This window comes from Rana temporaria, chromosome 3 (assembly GCF_905171775.1).
Source record: "Rana temporaria chromosome 3, aRanTem1.1, whole genome shotgun sequence".
Taxonomy (NCBI): Eukaryota; Metazoa; Chordata; class Amphibia; order Anura; family Ranidae; genus Rana; species Rana temporaria.
This window is the reverse complement of record NC_053491.1, coordinates 17,805,231-17,827,453: the sequence shown is the minus strand read 5'-3', so window position 1 is coordinate 17,827,453 and position 22,223 is coordinate 17,805,231. Positions and strand designations below refer to the sequence as shown.

At 47.6% G+C, this 22,223-nt stretch overlaps 2 protein-coding genes across 2 annotated transcripts in view; both read left to right on the top strand.

The window, feature by feature from the left end:
• Positions 1 to 376: 376 nt before the first annotated feature.
• LRRK1 (leucine rich repeat kinase 1) overlaps positions 377 to 22,223 on the top strand; it is a 305,999-nt gene continuing 284,152 nt past the window's right edge. Inside the window, exon 1 of the mRNA XM_040342319.1 lies at positions 377 to 489. The gene's annotated coding sequence lies outside the window, so the exon portion shown is untranslated. The remainder of the gene's footprint in view (positions 490 to 22,223) is intronic.
• Positions 18,444 to 21,539, top strand: LOC120930329 (glycine-rich cell wall structural protein 1.8-like). Its single transcript, XM_040341530.1, has 2 exons — positions 18,444 to 18,561; positions 20,275 to 21,539. Exons 1-2 carry the CDS (start codon positions 18,444 to 18,446, stop codon positions 21,537 to 21,539), a joined length of 1,383 nt encoding a protein of 460 aa, XP_040197464.1.

The window sequence follows — 22,223 nt, the reverse complement described above, 5'->3', positions numbered from 1 at the left end:
TACAGTAGTGGTCACTGACTGAGGTCACCCCATATACAGTATATAGGAGTCACTGCCCGGGATCACCCCATATACAGTACATTTTGAGGTCACTGACTGGGGTCACCTCATATACAGTATATAGGAGTCACTGCCCGGGGTCACCCCATATACAGTACATAGAGGTCACTGACTGGGGTCACCTTATATACAGTATATAAGGGGGTCACCCCTCAGACTGCTCTGTAATGTATGTGAGGAGATTTCCTGCAGAGTGGAGAGGGTTGCCATGACGGCCCCTCAGTCAGTGCGAGCGGCGGGTGAGAATGGGGTGACCCGACTGTGCCCGGTTCGAGCTCCATTTTTATTATTATGAGTATTATGAAGGGTTCTCGCCGCCCTGTGAGGAAGTGCCCGCCCCGCTCCTCCTCTCCAGGATTGAGGAAGTGGACGGACAATGGGGGCGATGAGAGCGGAGCTGGCTGAGCGGAGACACCCGCCGGGCGGACGGTAAGTGGAGCGGATGACAGGACGAGGGGAGGGAAGAGGACGGGTCACTGCGCCGGGTGAGGGGACAGAAGTTTGTCCGGGAGTACACATCACCCGGAGGAGGGAGGATGTGACTTTACAAGTACTGGGGCCATGGGGAACATTTACTGAGAGTGACAACCAATCACATTCTGGCTTTAATTTTCAAAGCCTAACTGAGTTTAAGAGGAAGCTAGAAGCTGATTGGCCGCCATGCACACTACTCCAGTCATGGTATATTTCCACCATTATCACCCTCCCCTGTTTTTACATTGGGGGGGAAATTTACTTAGACTGGAGCAGCTATGCATGGTTACCAATCGGCTTGTAGCTCCTACTTGCACTGTTCAGGTTTGAAAAAGAAAGCTAGAAGCTGATTGGCTGCTATCCACAGCTGCTTCAGTCCTAGTAATGTAACAAAGAGGGGAAAAATGATGGGGGAAATATGCTAGGGTGACCAATCGGCTTCTAATTTTCTTTTTGTAAACGTGAACCAAGCAAGTTGGAGCTATAAGCTGATTGGACGTCATGCACAGCTGCTTCAGTCAAAGGGCCAGATCCACGAAGAAGTTACGTCGGCGTATCTATTGATACGCCGCGTAACTTCTAGTTTGCTCCGGCGTATCTTCGTTTTGTATCCACAAAACAAGATACGCCTGAAGCTGGGCTAGATCCGACTGGCGTACGTCTTAGTACGCCGTTGGATCTAAGGTGCATATTTACGCTGGCCGCTAGGTGGCGATTCCGTTGATTTCCGCGTTGAGTATGCAAATTAGCTAGATACGCCGATCCACAAACGTACGTACGGCCGGCGCATTTTTTTACGTTGTTTACGTAAGGCTTTTTTCGGCGTAACGTTACCCCTGCTCTATGAGGCGTACGCATTGTTAGGTATGGACGTAGGGCCAGCGTCGAATTTTACGTCGTTTACGTCAAACGTTCGCGAATAGGGCTTTGCGTAAATTACGTTCACGCCGAAAGCATTGACTATTTGCGACGTGATTTCGAGCATGCACACTGGGATACCCCCACGGACGGCGCATGCGCCGTTCAAAGAAAAAAAAAACGTCATTTACGTGGGGTCAAGTAGAATTAACATAAAACACGCCCACATCTTTGTCATTTGAATTCCGCGCCCCTTACGCCGACACGTTTACGCTACGCCGCCGTAACTTTAGATGCAAGTGCTTTGAGAATACAGCACTTGCCTGTCAAAGTAGCGGTGGCGTAGCGTAAAAACTATACGCTACGCCTGCTTAAAAATACGCCGATCCACGTGGATCTGGCCCATAGTATATTTCCCCCATCATTTCTTCCCCCTTATTTTACATTCGGAGGAATGTACTAGGACTGAAGCAGCTGTGCATGGTGACCAATCAGCTTCTAGCTCCATCTTGCTCAGTTCAGGGTATGAAAATGAAAGCTAGAAGCTGATTGGCTGCCACACACAGCTGCTCCAGTCATAGTATATTTCCCCCATCATTTCTACCCCCGCCTTTTACATTCGGGGGAATGTACTAGGACTGAAGCAGCTATGCATGGTGACCAATCAGCTTCTAGCTCCATCTTGCTCAGTTCAGGGTATGAAAATGAAAGCTAGAAGCTGATTGGACGCCATGCACAGCTGCTCTAGTCATAGTATATTTCCCCCATCATTTCTTCCCCCTCCTTTTACATTCGGGGGAATGTACTAGGACTGAAGCAGCTGTGGATGTCAGATGTCAGCCAATCGGCTTCTAGCTTTTATTTTCAAATCTGAACCGAGCTAGAAGCTGATTGGTTGCCCTGCACAGCCATTGCAGTCCCCCCCCTCCCCCCCCATTATTTTGCTCTTTTCACCTACATCTTGGGGAACGGAGAATTTCCTAAGACTGGAGAAGCTGTGAATGGCAGCCAATCAGCTTCTAGCTCCATTTTGCTCTGTTCAGGTTTGAAAATGAAAGCTAGAATCTGATTGGCTGTCATCCACAGCTGCTTCAGTCCTAGTAAATTCCCCCTGAATGTAAAAAGAGGGGGGGAATAATATGGGGGAAATATACTAATAGCTAGATTCATAAAGAGTTAGGCCGGCGTATCAGTAGATACGCCGACCTAACTCGGAATCTGCGCCGTCGTAAGTTTAAGTGTATTCTCAAACAGAGATACACTTAAACCTATCTAAGATATGACGGCTTGCGCCGTCGTATCTTAGGGTGCAATATTTAGGCTGGCTGCTAGGTGGCGCTTCCATTGAGTTTGGCGTAGAATATGTAAATCACTAGATACGCCTATTCACGAACGTACGTGCGCCCGTCGCAGTAAAGATACGCCGTTTCCGTAAGAGATAGGCCGCCTAAAGATAAAGCTGCCCCTAGGAGGCGTAGCCAATGTTAAGTATGGCCGTCGTTCCCGTGTCGAAATTTGAAAATTTTACGTCGTTTGCGTAAGTCGTCCGTGAATAGGGATTTATGTCCACGTCGAAACCAATACGTCCTTGCGGCGTACTTTGCCGCAATGCACACTGGGATATGTACACGGACGGCGCATGCGCAGTTCGTAAAAAAACGTCAATCACGTCGGGTCACAGTTAATCTACATAAAACACGCCCCCCACATCCTCATTTGAATTTGGCGCGCTTACGCCGGCCTATTCACGCTACGCCGCCGTAACTTAGCAGGCAAGTACTTTGTGAATACAGTACTTGTCTAGCTAACTTACGGCGGCGTAGTGTAAATACGATACGCCGCCGCAAAGATGCGGCGGGCTGTCTGAATCCAGCTATAAGACTGGAACAGCTGTGGAGAGTGACCAATCAGCTTCCAGCTTTCATTTTCAAACCTGACATATTGGGAAGAGGGAATTGACTAAGACTGGAGCAGCCAATCAGCTTCTAGCTTTCATTTTCAGGCCTGAACTCAGGTTAAGATGATTGGAAGATTTTGGAGGACATAGAGTTGTGTCGTTGGACTTGGAGGAGGATAGACCGCTTGCCTGTTTAACCACTTAAGACCCGGACCAAAATGCAGCTAAAGGACCTGGCCAGTTTTTGCGATTCGGCACTGCGTCGCTTTAACAGACAATTGCGCGGTCGTGCGACGTGGCTCCCAAACAAAATTGACGTCCTTTTTTTCCCACAAATAGAGCTTTCTTTTGGTGGTATTTGATCACCTCTGCGGTTTTTATTTTTTTGCGCTATAAACAAAAATAGAGCGACAATTTTGAAAAAAATGCATTTTTTTTCCTTTTTGCTATAATAAATATCCCCTAAAAATATATATAAAAAACATTTTTTTTTCCTCAGTTTAGGCCGATACGTATTCTTCTACCTATTTTTGGTAAAAAAAATCGCAATAAGCGTTTATCGGTTCGTTTGGGCAAAATTTATAGCGTTTACAAAAAGGGGGGATAGTTTTATTGCATTTTTATAATTTTTTTTTTTTTTTTTTAGTACTAATTTCGGCGATCAGCGATTTTTTTTCGTGACTGCGACATTATGGCGGACACTTCGGACAATTTTGACACATTTTTGGGACCATTGTCATTTTCACAGCAAAAAATGCATTTAAATTGCATTGTTTATTGTGAAAATGACAATTGCAGTTTGGGAGTTAACCACAAGGGGGCGCTGAAGGGGTTATGTGTGACCTCATATGTGTTTACAACTGTAGGGGGGTGTGGCTGTAGGTGTGACGTCATCGATTGTGGATCCCTATAAAAGAGATCACACGATCGATGACGCCGCCACAGTGAAGAACGGGGAAGCCGTATTTACATACAGCTCTCCCCGTTCTTACGCTCTGGGGACCGATCGCGGGACTCCAGCGGCGATCGGGTCCCGCGGTCACGGAGCTTCGGACCGGGTCGCGGGAGCGCTCCCGCGACCCCACGGCTGGGCTTAAAGGGCAACGTACATATACGTTGATGTGCCCAGCCGTGCCATTCTGCCGACGTATATGTGCAGACGGCGGTCCTTAAGTGGTTAATTTCCCATGTTTATCGGGGTCTGATGGGTCACTTGGATGTCACCCGTCTTCTGGTGACCACACCCACTTCATTTTTTACATGCCAATCGAAATGCGATTTTTATTACAACGATCGGTCCCACAAAAGGAAAAATATTCATAGCTTCCTTTCTAATCAATTTAGAGTCGATCGGTCAGGGAGGAAAAGCTATTGATCGTTTTGCATCTGTCAGCAGCAAAGCAGGGATCTGATCGTATAGTGCTTGGAAAAAGTATTCACACCCCTTGAAATTTTCCACATGTTGTCATGTTACAACCAAAAACGTAAATGTATTTTATTGGGATTTTATGTGATGGACCAACACAAAGTGGCACATAATTGTGAAGTGGAAGGAAAATGATAAATGGTTTTCAAAGTTAAAAAAAAAAATATGTGAAAAGTGTGGGGGGTACATTTGTATGGCGCCCCCCGGAGTCAATACTTTGTACAGGGTTTGACAAATTTGCTTGGAATCTAGGAGCCAGCTAAAAAAGTTAGGAGCCAGAAAACGCACCCCGTCCCGACGAGCTTGTGCGCAGAAGCGAACACATACGTGGGCAGAGCCCGCATATGTAAAAGGTGTTCAAACCACACATGCGAGGTATCGCCGCGATCGTTAGAGTGAGAGCAATAATTCTAGCCCTAGACCTCCTCTGTTACTTAAAACATGCAACCTGTAGATTTTTTTAAACGTCGCCTATGGAGATTTTAAAGGGTAAAAGTTTGTCGCCATCCCACGAGCGGACGTAATTTTGAAGCGTGACATGTTGGGTATCAATTTACTCGGCGTAACATTATCTTTCACAATATTAAAAAAAATGGGGATAACTTTACTGTTGTCTTATTTTTTAATTTAAAAAAGTGTAATTTTTTCCCCAAAAAAGTGCGCTTGTAAGACCGCTGCGCAAATACGGCGTGACAGAAAGTATTGCAACGATTGCCATTTTATTCTCTAGGGTGTTAGGATAAAAAATATATATAATGTTTGGGGGTTCTAATTAGAGGGAAGAAGATGGCAGTGAAAATAGTGAAAAATTACATTAGAATTGCTGTTTAACTTGTAATGCTTAGCTTGTAATACCAACGGCTCACCACCAGATGGCGCCAGCTTACACATCTGGTGGTAATAACTTGTAATACCAACGGCTCACCACCAGATGGCGCCAGCTCACAAAAAAAAACTTGCCCCCCTTCCAAGCCAAGTCGCCAGGACCCTATTTCTAGTCGCCATGGCGACCTGGCGCCCGGGATTTGTCGAGCCCTGACTTTGTAGAACCTCCTTTCTCTGCAATTACAGCCGCGCGTCTTTTTGGGGATGTCTCTACCAGCTTTGCACATCTAGAGAGGGACATTTCTCCCCATTCTTCTCTGCAAAATATCTCAAGCTCTGTCAGATTGGATGGAGAGCGTCTGTGATCAGCAATTCTCGAATCTTGCCACAGATTCTCAATGTGATTTAGGTCTGGACTGTGACTGGGCCATTCTAACACAGGAATCTGCTTTGATCTAAACCAGGGGTCTCCAAACTTTCTAAATAAATGGCCGGTTCGTTGTCTTTTTGACTTTAGGGGGGGGAGGGGCCGTACTGAGGCCATTGGGAGTACAAAATGTCCAAATGTCAGTGGGAGTTGGCAGTCCCCAATGTCATTAAGAGGAATTGTGCCCCAACATTGGTTTCACTGTGCCCCATTGTTGGTAGGATTAATGCCCCATCATTGGTGTCATTGGGAGGGATTGAGCCCAAAAATTGGTTTCATTGGGCCCCATTGTTGGTGTCACTGGGAGAAATATGCACCCATTGTTGGTTTCGTTTGTAGGAATCGTGCCCCATCATTGGAGTCATTGGGAGGAATTGTACCACATTGTTGTCGTTGGTAGGAATCAAGCCAGATCATTGGTGTCATTGGGAGGGATTGAGCCCTAAAATTGGTTTCATTGGGCCCCATTGTTGGTGTCACTGGGAGGAATTGTGCCCATTGTTGATGTCGTTTGTAGGAATCGTGCCCCATCATTGGAGTAATTGGGAGGAATTGAACCCCGTCATGGGGAGGAATTGTACCCCATTGTTGGTGTCGTTTGTAGGAATCGTGCCCCATCATTGGAGTCATTGGGAGGAATTGTGCCCCATTGTTGCCGTTGGTAGGAATCAAGCCAGATCATTGGTGTCAAAATTGGTTTCATTGGGCCCCATTGTTGGTGTCACTGGGAGGAATTGTGCCCATTGTTGGTGTCACTGGGAGGAATTGTGCCCATTGTTGGTGTCGTTTGTAGGAATCGTGCCCCATCAATGGTGTCATTGGGAGGGATTGAGCCCTAAAATTGGTTTAATTGGGCCCCATTGTTGGTGTCGTTGGTAGGAATCATGCCCCATCATTGGTGTCATTGGGAGGGATTGATCCGTAAAATTGGTTTCATTGGGCCCCATTGTTGGTGTCACTGGGAGAAATTGTGCCATTGTTGGTGTCGTTTGTAGGAATTGAACCCCATCATTGGAGTCATTGGGAGGAATTGTGCCCCATTGTTGTCGTTGGTAGGAGTCAAGCCAGATCATTGGAGTCATTGGGAGGAATTGTGCCCTTCATCGGTGACAGTGAATCAAATAGCACCCCCAAGGGCCGGTAAAAAACAAGCAAAGGGCCACATCTGGCCCCAGGGCCGCAGTTTGGAGACCACTGATCTAAACCATTCCATTGTAGCTCTGGCTGTATGTTTAGGGTCATTGTCCTGCTGGAAGGTGAACCTCCGCCCCCAGTCTCAAGTCTTTTGCAGACTCTAACAGGTTCTCTTCTAAAGCCTCGTACACACGGTTGGACTTCAAACAAACTTTTCCTTGGATTTTTGTCTGAAGGGAGTTGGCCGGGCACAACCATAGCAAACACACGCTCTGACTTTTCTGAAAACGTTCCTAAAACTTTCCCAACATCACATGGTTTTTCTGCTCTTTTCTGCTCTTTACCGCCACCCTTTGGTCAACTTCTGCTATTGTTGGTTGATTTTAACATTGGTTCTGGGCATGGTGTATTTGCACTTCGGACAAAAGTCCGATGGATTTCTGTACACACGATAGGACTTTGCACCATCGGACTTTTGTTGACGAAAAGTTTGCAGAGCGAACTTTTGCCCGATGAAAACCGAAAATATTGAAGTTTGTTGGCAAAAAGTCTGACCGTGTGTATGGGGCTCAAGATTGCCCTGTTTTTGGCCCCATCCACTCTGACCAGCTTTCCTGTCCCTGCTGAAGAAAAGCATCCCCACCACATGATGCTGCCACCACCATGTTTCACGGTGGGGATAATGTGTTCAGGGTGATGTGTAGTGTTAGTTTTCACACAGTGATCGGTACAGATTCATTAAGACAAGAAAGGGGTGGGTAAATTTACATGTATACCAGACCCTTCCCCGCTCTGCATTCTGACGGATTCCTCGCAGCACCTGGCGGGAGGGGAACCCACAGCACTGTGGGTGATGAGGGGGCCAGGGCAGAGGCGTTGCTAGGTGGGTGCGGTCCGCACCGGGTGACACCTGCTAGAGGGGTGACACCATCCCGTTTTTTTTTTTTTTTTTTTTTAGCTGACATGCCCAGCCTGCCCTGTGCAATCCCAGCCTGCCCTGTGCCACCCCAGCCTGCCCTGTGCCACCCCAGCCTGCCCTGTACCACCCCAGCCTGCCCTGTACCCCCCCAAACAGCCCTATACCACCCAGCCTGCCCTATACCACCCCAGCCTGCCCTGTGCCACCACAGCCTGCCCTGTACCACCCCAAACTTTCCCATGCCACCCCAACTTGCCCTGTGCCACCCTAACTTGCCCAGTACCACCCCAATCTGCCCTATGCCACCATAACTTGCCCTATACCACCCCAACCTGCCCAATGCCACCCTAACTTGCCCTGTACCACCCCAACCTTTCCCATGCCATCCCAACTTGCCCTATGCTACTCTAACTTGCACTATACCACCCCAACCTGCCCTGTACCACCCTAACTTGCCCTATACCACCCCAACCTGCCCTATGCAACCCAACTTGCCCTATACTACCCTATATCACCCCAACATGCCCTATACCACCCCACTACACCAACCTGCCACTATACAACTCTATACTACCCTAACCTGCCACTATACTGCCCTATACTATCATTTACAGGGGATGGTTTGGGGTGCGCCCCGTGCGCTGCCTGCTTGGTGCTGGGCAGCCTAGACAGAGGGGGGGGGGGGTGACACCATGTTTTACCGCACCGGGTGACATCAATCCTAGTGACGCCACTGGGCCAGGGGAAAGCACAGGAGCCCTATTACAGCAGAAGGTGGATAGGAGGGGCGGCACATAGAGGAACCGATTCCCCCTCTGCTTTCCTTCTGCAGCCACTGAAAGGCTGCTGCAGGAGGAAAATGGAGGGATTGGTTCCTCTATCTGCCACCCCTCTTATCCAGGCGTACAAGGGGCCTCACAAGCCCCCTGGAGCATGAGGCTGGGTTACAATTGTGACCCCCCCTGGACCCCTGTACATACACCACCGGTTCACAGGACATTTGCTACCGTATAGACCAGGGGTCTCCAAACATTCTAAACAAAGGGCCGGTTTATTGTCCTTCAGGCTCTTGGAGGGCCGGACTTTGGCCAGCGGGAGTGGAAATTTTCCTGGCATCATTGTTGGTAAACATCTGGTATTAGGGAGAGGAATAGTGCCGCTGATCTGACGATATGGTTCCGGCTATCGAGATGGTTCCTGTAAGGACTGCGCAGGCGCAATGCTTGCCGATGGAAATCACCGAACCTCCAGGGCGATGTGGAATTTGAGGTAAGTGGCCAGTCGGCCTCACGTCCTCGCTTCGCTCGGCCTCCTGGCTCTTTTTTTTTTTTAACATCCTCCAATCCGCGGGGATGGTGCGCCATTGTCTGTGTCAGATGGCAGAATAGTGTCTCGTATCAGTGGGAGGGATAGTGCCCCAAGGGCCGGATAAAGGCAAGCAAAGGGCCACATTTGGCCCTCGGGCAGCAGTTTGGAGACCATTGTTATAGACAAAAGCAACCCATAGATCAGGGTTTGACAAATTTGCTTGGAATCTAGGAGCCAGCTAAAAAAGTTAGGAGCCAGAAAACGCGCCCCGTCCCGACGAGCTTGCACGCAGAAGCGAACACATACGTGAGCAGCGCCCGCATATGTAAACGGTGTTCAAACCACACATGTGAGGTGTCGCTGCGATTGGTAGAGCGAGAGCAATAATTCTAGCCCTAGACCTCCTCTGTAACTTAAAACATGCAACCTGTAGATTTTTTTAAAGGTCGCCTATGAAGATTTTAAAGGGTAAAAGTTTGTCGGCATTCCACGAGCGGACGCAATTTTGAAGCGTGACATGTTGGGTATGAATTTACTCGGCGTAAAACATTATCTTTCATAATATAAAAAAAAAATGGGGATAACTTTACTGTTTTATTTTTTAATTAAAAAAAGTGTAATTTTTTCCCAAAAAAGTGTGCTTGTAAGACCGCTGCGCAAATACGGCGTGACAGAAAGTATTGCAACGATCGCCATTTTATTCTCTAGGGTGTTAGGATAAAAAATATATATAATGTTTGGGGGTTCTAATTAGAGGGAAGAATATGGCAGTGAAAATAGTGAAAAATTACATTAGAATTGCTGTTTAACTTGTAATGCTTAACTTGTAATACCAACGGCCACCACCAGATGGCGCCAGCTCACCAGCCCGCCTTCCAAGCCAAGTCGCCAGGACACCATTTCTAGTCGCCATAGCGACCTGGCGCCCGGGATTTGTCGAGCCCTGCCATAGATTATGCAATATTCTTTGCACCAGGGGTGGAAGAAAAGAAAATTGCTTGATTCCTCCATCAACACAGTCAGCGCCATTGTGGAAGGCTTCCCATCGGCAGAACACAATGATCACTGCTGGCAGCTACAGCATGAAGGAAATCTGGTTGTAGTGAAGTTATTCGACTTCGGTACAACCAGCCTGCCCATAGATGGATCGAATCTCGGCTGGTTCCGTCCTGAGCCGGCTGAGATTTGATCCATCTATGGCCGGCTTTAGGGTGGGTTCACACCGGAGTCGCACAGGAAAACATGCTGCGTTCCCATGCGATTGCACTGCGAATTATTATTATTTTTTTTGCAACACATTCACTTGATTGGGCTTCACACCGCATCAGAACACAGAAAAAGTAGTGCATGTACTGCGACACCAATGCGACTTGGTGCCTGCAGATGCACTGTGCTTGCGATCTGTGTTAAAAAAACCTTTTAATATTCTGAGTTTAGGCCGCCAGTTTCACGTGTTTAGTATATACACCGGTAATGTGGGAGGGGAATGTAAGCAACTATGCTACTGATCAGGTTTCCTACATGTATGCAAAAGATAAACGGGCCCTACAGGAGTGTGTACATGTACACGTGTGTCACAGCCGGGGCCTAACTAAACTCCGGTATACTCTGCTGGGGGAAGTGGTGACCACTCGGGCTGTTCTCTCTGGGGAGTGACAAGCTCATTTTTTTTGCTATTCAGCACTGCGCTACTTTAACTGGCAATTGCGTGGTCATGCAATACTGCAAATGTATGTCATTTTTTATCACACAAATAGAGCTTTCTTTTGGTGGTATTTGATCATCACTATGATTTTTTATATAGATAAAAAAGACCAAAAATGGTGAAATAGGGGGGAAAGATGTCCGATATTACAGTGGGGGGAGATGTCTGATATTACAGTGGGGGGAGATGTCTGATATTCCAGTGGGGGGAGATGTCTGATATTCCAGTGGGGGGGGAGATGTCTGATATTACAGTGGGGGGAGATGTCTGATATTCCAGTGGGGGGAGATGTCTGATATTCCAGTTGGGGGGGGGGGGAGATGTCTGATATTCCAGTGGGGGGAGATGTCTGATATTCCAGTTGGGGGGGGGGGGGGGGGAGATGTCTGATATTACAGTGGGGGGAGATGTCTGATATTCCAGTTGGGGGGGGGGGGGGGAGATGTCTGATATTCCAGTGGGGGAGATGACGTGGATATTAGTCTTTTTTTATAATTAATCGAAATTAGTCGATTTAATCTATTAAAAAAAAAATCGATTAATCAAACACAAAAATTTTAATCAGTAACAGTCCTAATTATATATATATATATATATATCAGGGCTGTGCAAATTAACTTTTAATTAATCGATTAATCTTAAATTTTTTTGATCGATTAAAATTCTTTTTTGATTGGTACTCACCTCTCCGCCGGCTTCTGGGCCTTCAGGGAGTTCCGTCAGAGACCCGGTGACGTCACGGACACCGGCGGGGCTTGCCGTGTCCATCTGAAGGGCTCCTTTGCTGTGCCTTCATATCTGCATGCCGGCGGCACCTTACTATCTGCCACACGCAAGGGCTGTTACACTTCCCTCTATCACTTCCCTCTATGGCCCCGTACACACGACAGAGTTTCTCGGCAGAATTCACCGAGAAACTCGGTCAAAACCCGGATTCTGCCGAGAAACTCTGTCGTCTGTACAGTTTTGGCTCGATGGAGCCGCCGAGGAGCTCGACGAGAAAATAGAGAACATGTTCTCTATTTTCTCGTTGTTCTATGGGAGAAGGCGGCCCGCTGAGCTCCTCGGCGGCTTCATCCCAGAACTCGACGTGCTTGGCAACCTGGGATTCTACAACCATCCACTGGGAGTTGTGATAGTTCCCTTCATGGGACATCTACATGCCGACGGACCGATGTTAACCCCTCCTCTTCTGGATTTAGCAGTGGTATCGTTGTACACATTTTTATACCAGTATCATACTTGGCTACATGTTTTTATGACTGCTTTTGGTACCCTTTGGTATTACTCGCACATTTTTACAGTTTATGTAGCTACATCGATTTTATCTCCAGTGCAATGTTTATTTTGTCACCTACTTGAAGACTATAAAAGTTTTAATGCTACTTCCATCGAGCGCTGCCTTTGTGTGTTTTTTGTATCCTGGTATCCATCTTTCCAGTGGTTGGAGCTGCACTGGGAATCAGCCTGCAAGGAGATCAGCGAAAAGTAGTTGGATCTGTATGTGCGTTATAATTAATCGAAATTAGCCGATTAATCAATTAAAAAAATAAATAAATTATCGAACACAAAAATGTTGATCAGTAACAGCCCTAATATATATATATATATATAATTACTTTAGGAAGGTTTCCCACTCCAAGCCTATATATATATATATGTGTGTGTGTGTATGTGTGAAATAAAAAAAACGGAGGAGGGAAAGGGAAGGAAAATAAAGTCCCAGTAGGGATTAATAGTGCAAATGTACCAATCTAGCATCTAATAATGGGTTAATAAATATTTAAAAACACAAAAATATATATATATATATATATATATAATATAATATAATTTTAATAAACAAATTTGGAAAAAGAGGGGAGAAGAGGATAAAGGACGCCCTACTCCCATTGGATTATATTCCAATCTAACCGGCAATGTTTCCATAACCGCCGATGTTTCCATAACCGCCGATGTTTCCATAACCGCCGATGTTTCCATAACCGGCGATGTTTCCATAACCGCCGATGTTTCTATAGCCGGCGATGTTTCCATAACCGGCGATGTTTCTATAACCGGCGATGTTTCTATAACCGCGGATGTTTCCATAACCGCGGATGTTTCCATAACCGCGGATGTTTCCATAACCGCGGATGTTTCCATAACCGCCGATGTTTCCATAACGCCGATGTTTCCATAACCGGCGATGTTTCCATAACCGGCGATGTTTCTATAACCGGCGATGTTTCCATAACCGGCGATGTTTCCATAACCGGCGATGTTTCCATAACCGGCGATGTTTCTATAACCGCCGATGTTTCCATAACCGCCGATGTTTCCATAACCGCCGATGTTTCTATAACTGGCGATGTTTCTATAGCCGGCGATGTTTCCATAACCGGCGATGTTTCCATAACCGGCGATGTTTCCATAACCGCCGATGTTTCCATAACCGCCGATGTTTCCATAACCGCCGATGTTTCCATAACCGGCGATGTTTCTATAACCGGCGATGTTTCTATAACTGCCGATGTTTCTATAACCGCCGATGTTTCCATAACCGGCGATGTTTCTATAACCGCCGATGTTTCTATAACTGCCGATGTTTCTATAACCGCCGATGTTTCCATAACTGGCGATGTTTCTATAACCGCCGATGTTTCCATAACCGCCGATGTTTCTATAACCGCCGATGTTTCCATAACTGGCGATGTTTCTATAACCGGCGATGTTTCCATAACTGGCGATGTTTCTATAACCGGCGATGTTTCCATAACTGGCGATGTTTCCATAACTGGCGATGTTTCTATAACCGGCGATGTTTCTATAGCCGGCGATGTTTCCATAACCGGCGATGTTTCTATAGCCGGCGATGTTTCCATAACCGCCGATGTTTCCATAGCCGGCGAAGTTTCTATAACCGGCGATGTTTCTATAACCGGCGATGTTTCTATAACCGCCGATGTTTCTATAACCGCCGATGTTTCTATAACCGCCGATGTTTCTATAACCGCCGATGTTTCCATAACCGCCGATGTTTCCATAACCGGCGATGTTTCCATAACCGCCGATGTTTCTATAGCCGGCGATGTTTCCATAACCGGCGATGTTTCTATAACCGGCGATGTTTCTATAACCGCGGATGTTTCCATAACCGGCGATGTTTCTATAACCGCCGATGTTTCTATAGCCGGCGATGTTTCTATAACCGCGGATGTTTCCATAACCGGCGATGTTTCTATAACCGCCGATGTTTCTATAACCGCCGATGTTTCCATAACTGGCGATGTTTCCATAACCGCCGATGTTTCCATAACCGCCGATGTTTCCATAACTGGCGATGTTTCTATAACCGGCGATGTTTCCATAACCGCCGATGTTTCCATAGCCGGCGAAGTTTCTATAACCGGCGATGTTTCTATAACCGCCGATGTTTCTATAGCTGGCGATGTTTCCATAACCGGCGATGTTTCCATAACCGCCGATGTTTCTATAACCGGCGATGTTTCCATAACCGGCGATGTTTCTATAGCCGGCGATGTTTCCATAACCGGCGATGTTTCCATAACCGCCGATGTTTCCATAACCGCCGATGTTTCTATAACCGGCGATGTTTCTATAGCCGGCGATGTTTCTATAGCCGGCGATGTTTCCATAACCGGCGATGTTTCTATAGCCGGCGAAGTTTCTATAACCGGCGATGTTTCCATAACCGGCGATGTTTCTATAACCGGCGATGTTTCCATAACCGGCGATGTTTCCATAACCGGCGATGTTTCTATAGCCGGCGATGTTTCTATAGCCGGCGATGTTTCCATAGCCGGCGAAGTTTCTATAACCGGCGATGTTTCCATAACCGGCGATGTTTCTATAACCGGCGATGTTTCTATAACTGCCGATGTTTCTATAACCGCCGATGTTTCCATAACCGGCGATGTTTCTATAACCGGCGATGTTTCCATAACCGTCGATGTTTCTATAACTGCCGATGTTTCCATAACCGCCGATGTTTCTATAACCGCCGATGTTTCCATAACCGCCGATGTTTCCATAACCGCCGATGTTTCCATAACCGCCGATGTTTCCATAACCGCCGATGTTTCCATAACCGCCGATGTTTCCATAACCGCCGATGTTTCTATAACCGCCGATGTTTCCATAACCGGCGATGTTTCTATAACTGGCGATGTTTCCATAACCGCCGATGTTTCTATAACCGCCGATGTTTCTATAACCGCCGATGTTTCCATAACCGGCGATGTTTCCATAACCGGCGATGTTTCTATAACCGGCGATGTTTCTATAGCCGGCGATGTTTCCATAACCGCCGATGTTTCTATAACCGCCGATGTTTCTATAACCGCCGATGTTTCTATAACCGCCGATGTTTCTATAGCCGGCGAAGTTTCTATAACCGGCGATGTTTCCATAGCCGGCGAAGTTTCTATAACCGGCGATGTTTCTATAACCGCCGATGTTTCTATAACCGGCGATGTTTCCATAACCGCCGATGTTTCCATAACCGCCGATGTTTCCATAACCGGCGATGTTTCTATAGCCGGCGATGTTTCCATAACCGGCGATGTTTCCATAACCGCCGATGTTTCCATAACCGCCGATGTTTCCATAACCGCCGATGTTTCCATAACTGGCGATGTTTCTATAACCGCCGATGTTTCCATAACCGCCGATGTTTCTATAACCGGCGATGTTTCCATAACCGGCGATGTTTCTATAACCGGCGATGTTTCTATAACCGGCGATGTTTCCATAACCGCCGATGTTTCCATAACCGCCGATGTTTCTATAACCGCCGATGTTTCCATAAGCGCCGATGTTTCTATAACCGCCGATGTTTCCATAACCGGCGATGTTTCTATAACCGGCGATGTTTCTATAACCGGCGATGTTTCTATAGCCGGCGATGTTTCCATAACCGGCGATGTTTCTATAGCCGGCGATGTTTCCATAACCGCCGATGTTTCCATAACCGCCGATGTTTCTATAACCGGCGATGTTTCTATAACCGGCGATGTTTCTATAACCGCCGATGTTTCTATAACCGCCGATGTTTCTATAACTGGCGATGTTTCTATAGCCGGCGATGTTTCCATAACCGGCGATGTTTCTATAGCCGCCGATGTTTCCATAACCGCCGATGTTTCTATAACCGCCGATGTTTCCATAACCGCCGATGTTTCCATAACCGCCGATGTTTCCATAACCGCCGATGTTTCTATAACCGCCGATGTTTCCATAACCGCCGATGTTTCCATAACCGCCGATGTTTCCATAACCGCCGATGTTTCCATAACCGCCGATGTTTCCATAACCGCCGATGTTTCCATAACCGCCGATGTTTCTATAACCGCCGATGTTTCCATAACCGCCGATGTTTCCATAACTGCCGATGTTTCTATAACTGGCGATGTTTCCATAACCGGCGATGTTTCTATAACCGGCGATGTTTCCATAACCGCCGATGTTTCCATAACTGGCGATGTTTCTATAACTGGCGATGTTTCTATAACCGGCGATGTTTCTATAGCCGGCGAAGTTTCTATAACCGCCGATGTTTCCATAACCGCCGATGTTTCTATAACCGCCGATGTTTCTATAACCGCCGATGTTTCCATAACCGGCGATGTTTCCATAACCGCCGATGTTTCCATAACCGCCGATGTTTCCATAACTGGCGATGTTTCTATAACCGGCGATGTTTCCATAACCGCCGATGTTTCCATAACTGGCGATGTTTCCATAACCGGCGATGTTTCTATAGCCGCCGATGTTTCCATAACCGCCGATGTTTCCATAACTGGCGATGTTTCTATAACCGCCGATGTTTCCATAACCGGCGATGTTTCTATAGCCGGCGAAGTTTCTATAACCGTCGATGTTTCTATAACTGCCGATGTTTCCATAACCGCCGATGTTTCCATAACCGCCGATGTTTCCATAACTGGCGATGTTTCTATAACCGCCGATGTTTCCATAACCGCCGATGTTTCTATAACCGGCGATGTTTCTATAGCCGGCGATGTTTCCATAACCGGCGATGTTTCTATAACCGCCGATGTTTCCATAACCGCCGATGTTTCCATAACCGCCGATGTTTCTATAACCGCCGATGTTTCCATAAGCGCCGATGTTTCTATAACTGCCGATGTTTCCATAACCGCCGATGTTTCCATAACCGGCGATGTTTCTATAACCGGCGATGTTTCTATAACCGGCGATGTTTCTATAACCGCCGATGTTTCTATAACCGCCGATGTTTCTATAACCGCCGATGTTTCCATAACCGCCGATGTTTCCATAACCGCCGATGTTTCTATAACCGCCGATGTTTCTATAACCGCCGATGTTTCCATAACCGCCGATGTTTCTATAACCGCCGATGTTTCTATAACCGGCGATGTTTCTATAACCGCCGATGTTTCTATAACTGCCGATGTTTCTATAACCGGCGATGTTTCTATAACCGGCGATGTTTCTATAACTGCCGATGTTTCTATAACCGCCGATGTTTCTATAACGGCCGATGTTTCTATAACCGCCGATGTTTCTATAACCGCCGATGTTTCCATAACCGGCGATGTTTCTATAACTGACGTTGTTTCTATAACCGCCGATGTTTCTATAACTGACGTTGTTTCTATAACCGCCGATGTTTCCATCCTCTGTTTCTGGTGTTTTGTTCTCCTGACAGTTTCCATTTAGCCCCCATTCACACCTAGGCGTTTTGTCGCCTGTAGTGTGACGCCGCAGCAGCCCCGAGACGCTGGAGGGATGAAAACACATTGCCCTCTATGGAGATGGTTCACATCTCCACGCCGAACGCCGTACGCCTGCCGCCTGAAAAAAGTCCCGGACCTTTTTTTCAGGCGGCTTTCGGCGTTCGGCATAGGAGATGTGAACCATCTCCATAGAGGGGGTGAGGCTGCATTCACAATCGCGGCGTTTTGTTGCCGCAAATCGCGGTACAAAACGCCGCAATTTGTCGCCGCTATTCGCGGGACAGAACGCTGCGATTTTGTACGCCTAGGTGTGAATGCAGCTGTTGCACAACAGTTTCTGTGTATTCGCCAACACAAGGGGTTTCCAAGATATTGTGTGTGTGTGTATATAGGGAGTAGCTATGTTTTTGTTGAATTAGTATTTTGTTTGACAATTCTAGCATGAAACTGAGATGTGAAAGGAGAAGTATGGTTTTTGTGAGGGTGTGTTTGCCCTGTGATGACAGCATGCTCCTATTACACAGCCTATGGAGATCTCCGGGACCTCTGTGATTTTCTGGGTTGGCCATATATGGGTTGGTCTTATAGGCGCCTTGTGTGTTTTGCATAAGCTATAATGGAGTAACTACTACTGCGAATGCAGCTGACATGGCCTTTATGACGCTGAAGTCTGAATATCGGGGGGTAAATGGGTCTCGGACGATGGGTCTTTTGCAAAGAAAATGACGAAGATTTCTTGTGTTGTCTTTCTTCAGACCAGCCTTTCTTTACCCAAAAGGAACCCTTGCATCATTTTCAGGTCTCAGGTATGATTAGCCCGTCGGTTAGGAAGGTGCCACTTACATTGGTGAAGTTAAGTGGGAAGAAAATTCCCCTAAAGGACATCTAAAGGTCAGGGCCGGTGCTACCACTAGGCAAACTAGGCAGCCCACTAGGGCACACTGCTGCCTAGGGGCGCCTGGCCACTGGTGTTCCTACTGCAACAAGCAACTAAGTCTCAGCATCAGCTGACAGCCGCCGCTCTGTTCATAGATAGTGTCAGAGGCGCACGGGCGGCGGAGGACTGTGTCTGCGTCACAACTGCCGAATAAATGGGAGCAAGCAAACATTCATTGATGGGCGCTGGTGAGGCTGCATTTGATGGGCGCTGGTGAGGCTGCATTTGATGGGCGCTGGTGAGGCTGCATTTGATGGGCGCTGGTGAGGCTGCGTTTGATGGGCGCTGGTGAGGCTGCGTTTGATGGGCGCTGGTGATGCTGCATTTGATGGGCGCTGGTGAGGCTGCGTTTGATGGGCGCTGGTGAGGCTGCGTTTGATGGGCGCTGGCGAGGCTGCATTTGATGGGCGCTGGTGGGGCTGCATTTGATGGGCGCTGGTGAGGCTGCATTGGATGGGCGCTGGTGGGGCTGCATTTGATGGGCGCTTCATTAAAAAGGTGGGGTATACATGGACATGGCAAAGGGGGTGGGGCCAAAGGGGGGTGCAGCAAAATAAGGTTTTTCCTAGGATGTCAACATCCTTGCACGAGCCCTGCTAAAGTTTCCTCCTTTTTTTTTTTTTAAACAAACATGTCATACTTGCCTCCTTTTATGCAGTTGATTTTTCACAGAGTGGCCCCAATCCTCCTCTTCTTGGGTCCCTTAGCGGCACTCCTGGCTCCTCCTCTTCTCGAGTGCCCTGTTGGAAAGCCATTCTCCCTTGGGGCACTCCTGTGGGCGCGCTTCCGTGTCTTGCTGATGTGTCCCTTGACACAGACAGCAGGACTCGGCCCCGCCCCCTGGAGCTGGTGTGCACGTCCCCGTCGCTGTAAAGACCGGGTTTAGGTAAGTAAAAGGGGGGCTTTTGGGGGGCAGCTGCTTTACAGGTTTTTGTTTTACCTTTAAAGGGGTTGTAAAGGTATTTTTTTATTTTTTTCCCCTAAATAGCTTATTTTACCTTAGTCCAGTCCTCCTTCACTTACCTCATCCTTCCATTTTGCTTTTAAATGTCCTTATTTCTTCTGAGAAATCCTCACTTCCTGTTCTTCTGTCTGTAACTCCACACAGTAATGCAAGGCTTTCTCCCTGGTGTGGAGAAAGCCTCTTGAGGGGGGGAAGGGGGCGAGCAGGAGTGTCGGGACGCCCACTAACACACAGCTCCTTTCTCTATCTGCAAAGTAGAGCGCGTCCTGACCCTTCTGCTCGCTCCCTCCCCCCTAAAGAGGCTTTCTCCACACCAGGAAGAAAGCCTTGCATTACTGTGTGGAGTTACAGACAGAAGAACAGGAAGTGAGGATTTCTCAGAAGAAATAAGGACATTTAAAAGCAAAATGGAAGGATGAGGTAAGTGAAGGAGGACTGCACTAAGGTAAAGGAAGATATTTAGGGATTTTTTTTTTACCTTTACAACCCCTTTAATGCAATGTTTTGGTTTAGGTGAAGGAACTGGGATTGATCTGAAGCGTGAAGGTGCAGGAACTGGGATTGATCTGAGGTGTGAAGGTGCAGGAACTGGGCTTGATCTGAGGTGTGAAGGTGCAGGAGCTGGGCTTGATCTGAAGCGTGAAGGTGCAGGAGCTGGGCTTGATCTGAAGCGTGAAGGTGCAGTAGCTGGGCTTGATCTGAAGCGTGAAGGTGCAGGAGCTGGGCTTGATCTGAAGCGTGAAGGTGCAGGAGCTGGGCTTGATCTGAAGCGTGAAGGTGCAGGAGCTGGGCTTGATCTGAAGCGTGAAGGTGCAGGAACTGGGCTTGATCTGAGGCATGAAGGTGCAGGAACTGGGCTTGATCTGAGGCATGAAGGTGCAGGAACTGGGCTTGATCTAAAGAGTGAAGGTGCAGAAACTGGGGTTGATCTGAAGCGTGAGGGTGCAGGAGCTGGGCTTGATCTGAAGCGTGAAGGTGCAGGAACTGGGCTTGATCTGAGGCATGAAGGTGCAGGAACTGGGCTTGATCTGAGGCATGAAGGTGCAGGAACTGGGCTTGATCTAAAGAGTGAAGGTGCAGAAACTGGGCTTGATCTGAAGCGTGAAGGTGCAGGAGCTGGGCTTGATCTGAAGCGTGAAGGTGCAGGAGCTGGGCTTGATCTGAAGCGTGAAGGTGCAGGAGCTGGGCTTGATCTGAAGACTGAAGGTGCAGGAGCTGGGCTTGATCTGAAGCGTGAAGGTGCAGGAACTGGGCTTGATCTGAAGCGTGAAGGTGCAGGAGCTGGGCTTGATCTGAAGCGTGAAGGTGCAGGAACTGGGCTTGATCTGAGGCATGAAGGTGCAGGAACTGGGCTTGATCTGAGGCATGAAGGTGCAGGAACTGGGCTTGATCTAAAGAGTGAAGGTGCAGAAACTGGGGTTGATCTGAAGCGTGAGGGTGCAGGAGCTGGGCTTGATCTGAAGCGTGAAGGTGCAGGAACTGGGCTTGATCTGAGGCATGAAGGTGCAGGAACTGGGCTTGATCTGAGGCATGAAGGTGCAGGAACTGGGCTTGATCTGAGGCATGAAGGTGCAGGAACTGGGCTTGATCTAAAGAGTGAAGGTGCAGAAACTGGGCTTGATCTGAAGCGTGAAGGTGCAGGAGCTGGGCTTGATCTGAAGCGTGAAGGTGCAGGAGCTGGGCTTGATCTGAAGCGTGAAGGTGCAGGAGCTGGGCTTGATCTGAAGCGTGAAGGTGCAGGAGCTGGGCTTGATCTGAAGCGTGAAGGTGCAGGAACTGGGCTTGATCTGAAGCGTGAAGGTGCAGGAGCTGGGCTTGATCTGAGGCTTGAAGGTGCAGGAACTGGGCTTGATGTGAAGGTGCAGGAACTGGGCTTGATCTGAGGCATGAAGGTGCAGGAACTGGGCTTGATCTAAAGAGTGAAGGTGCAGAAACTGGGCTTGATCTGAAGCGTGAAGGTGCAGGAACTGGGCTTGATCTTAGGCATGAAGGTGCAGGAACTGGGCTTGATCTGAGGCGTGAAGGTGCAGGAACTGGGGCGATCCGAGATGTGAAGGTGCAAAGCGCAATATTTATTTCTTGCTATTATTCAAGTCATTTTTCATGATTAAAAGTGTGGTTACGTTTAATTTTTTTTTTAGCTGATTTATTTGAAAAAAAAATCCCGCACACTGTGGGCAGAGGTTGCTGTGCCTGCTGCACCCTCTATCACCAAATACACAATTCGTCTCTTTCTGCAAAGTGAAGTCACAAACCCATGAAAATAAAATCCTTCATGCAGAAAATCCAAATTTAGCCGTTTTTCCGTTTCTAATTTGCATCTTCTGTTCTGTGATAAAACTTTGGTTTCCTTTTTGAAGAGAATCATTTTTTTAGATTTGTACATGAAGCTCTATAGTTATGGAAACTCGTATTACATAATCAATGCTTCAGATGGCAACAAAATTGTGCATCAGTGATACCATTGCCTTCATAGATACCCACTCACCGGCCACTTTTAACCACTTAAGGACCGGACCAATATGCTGCTAAATGACCCAAGGGGTTTTTACAATTCGGCACTGCGT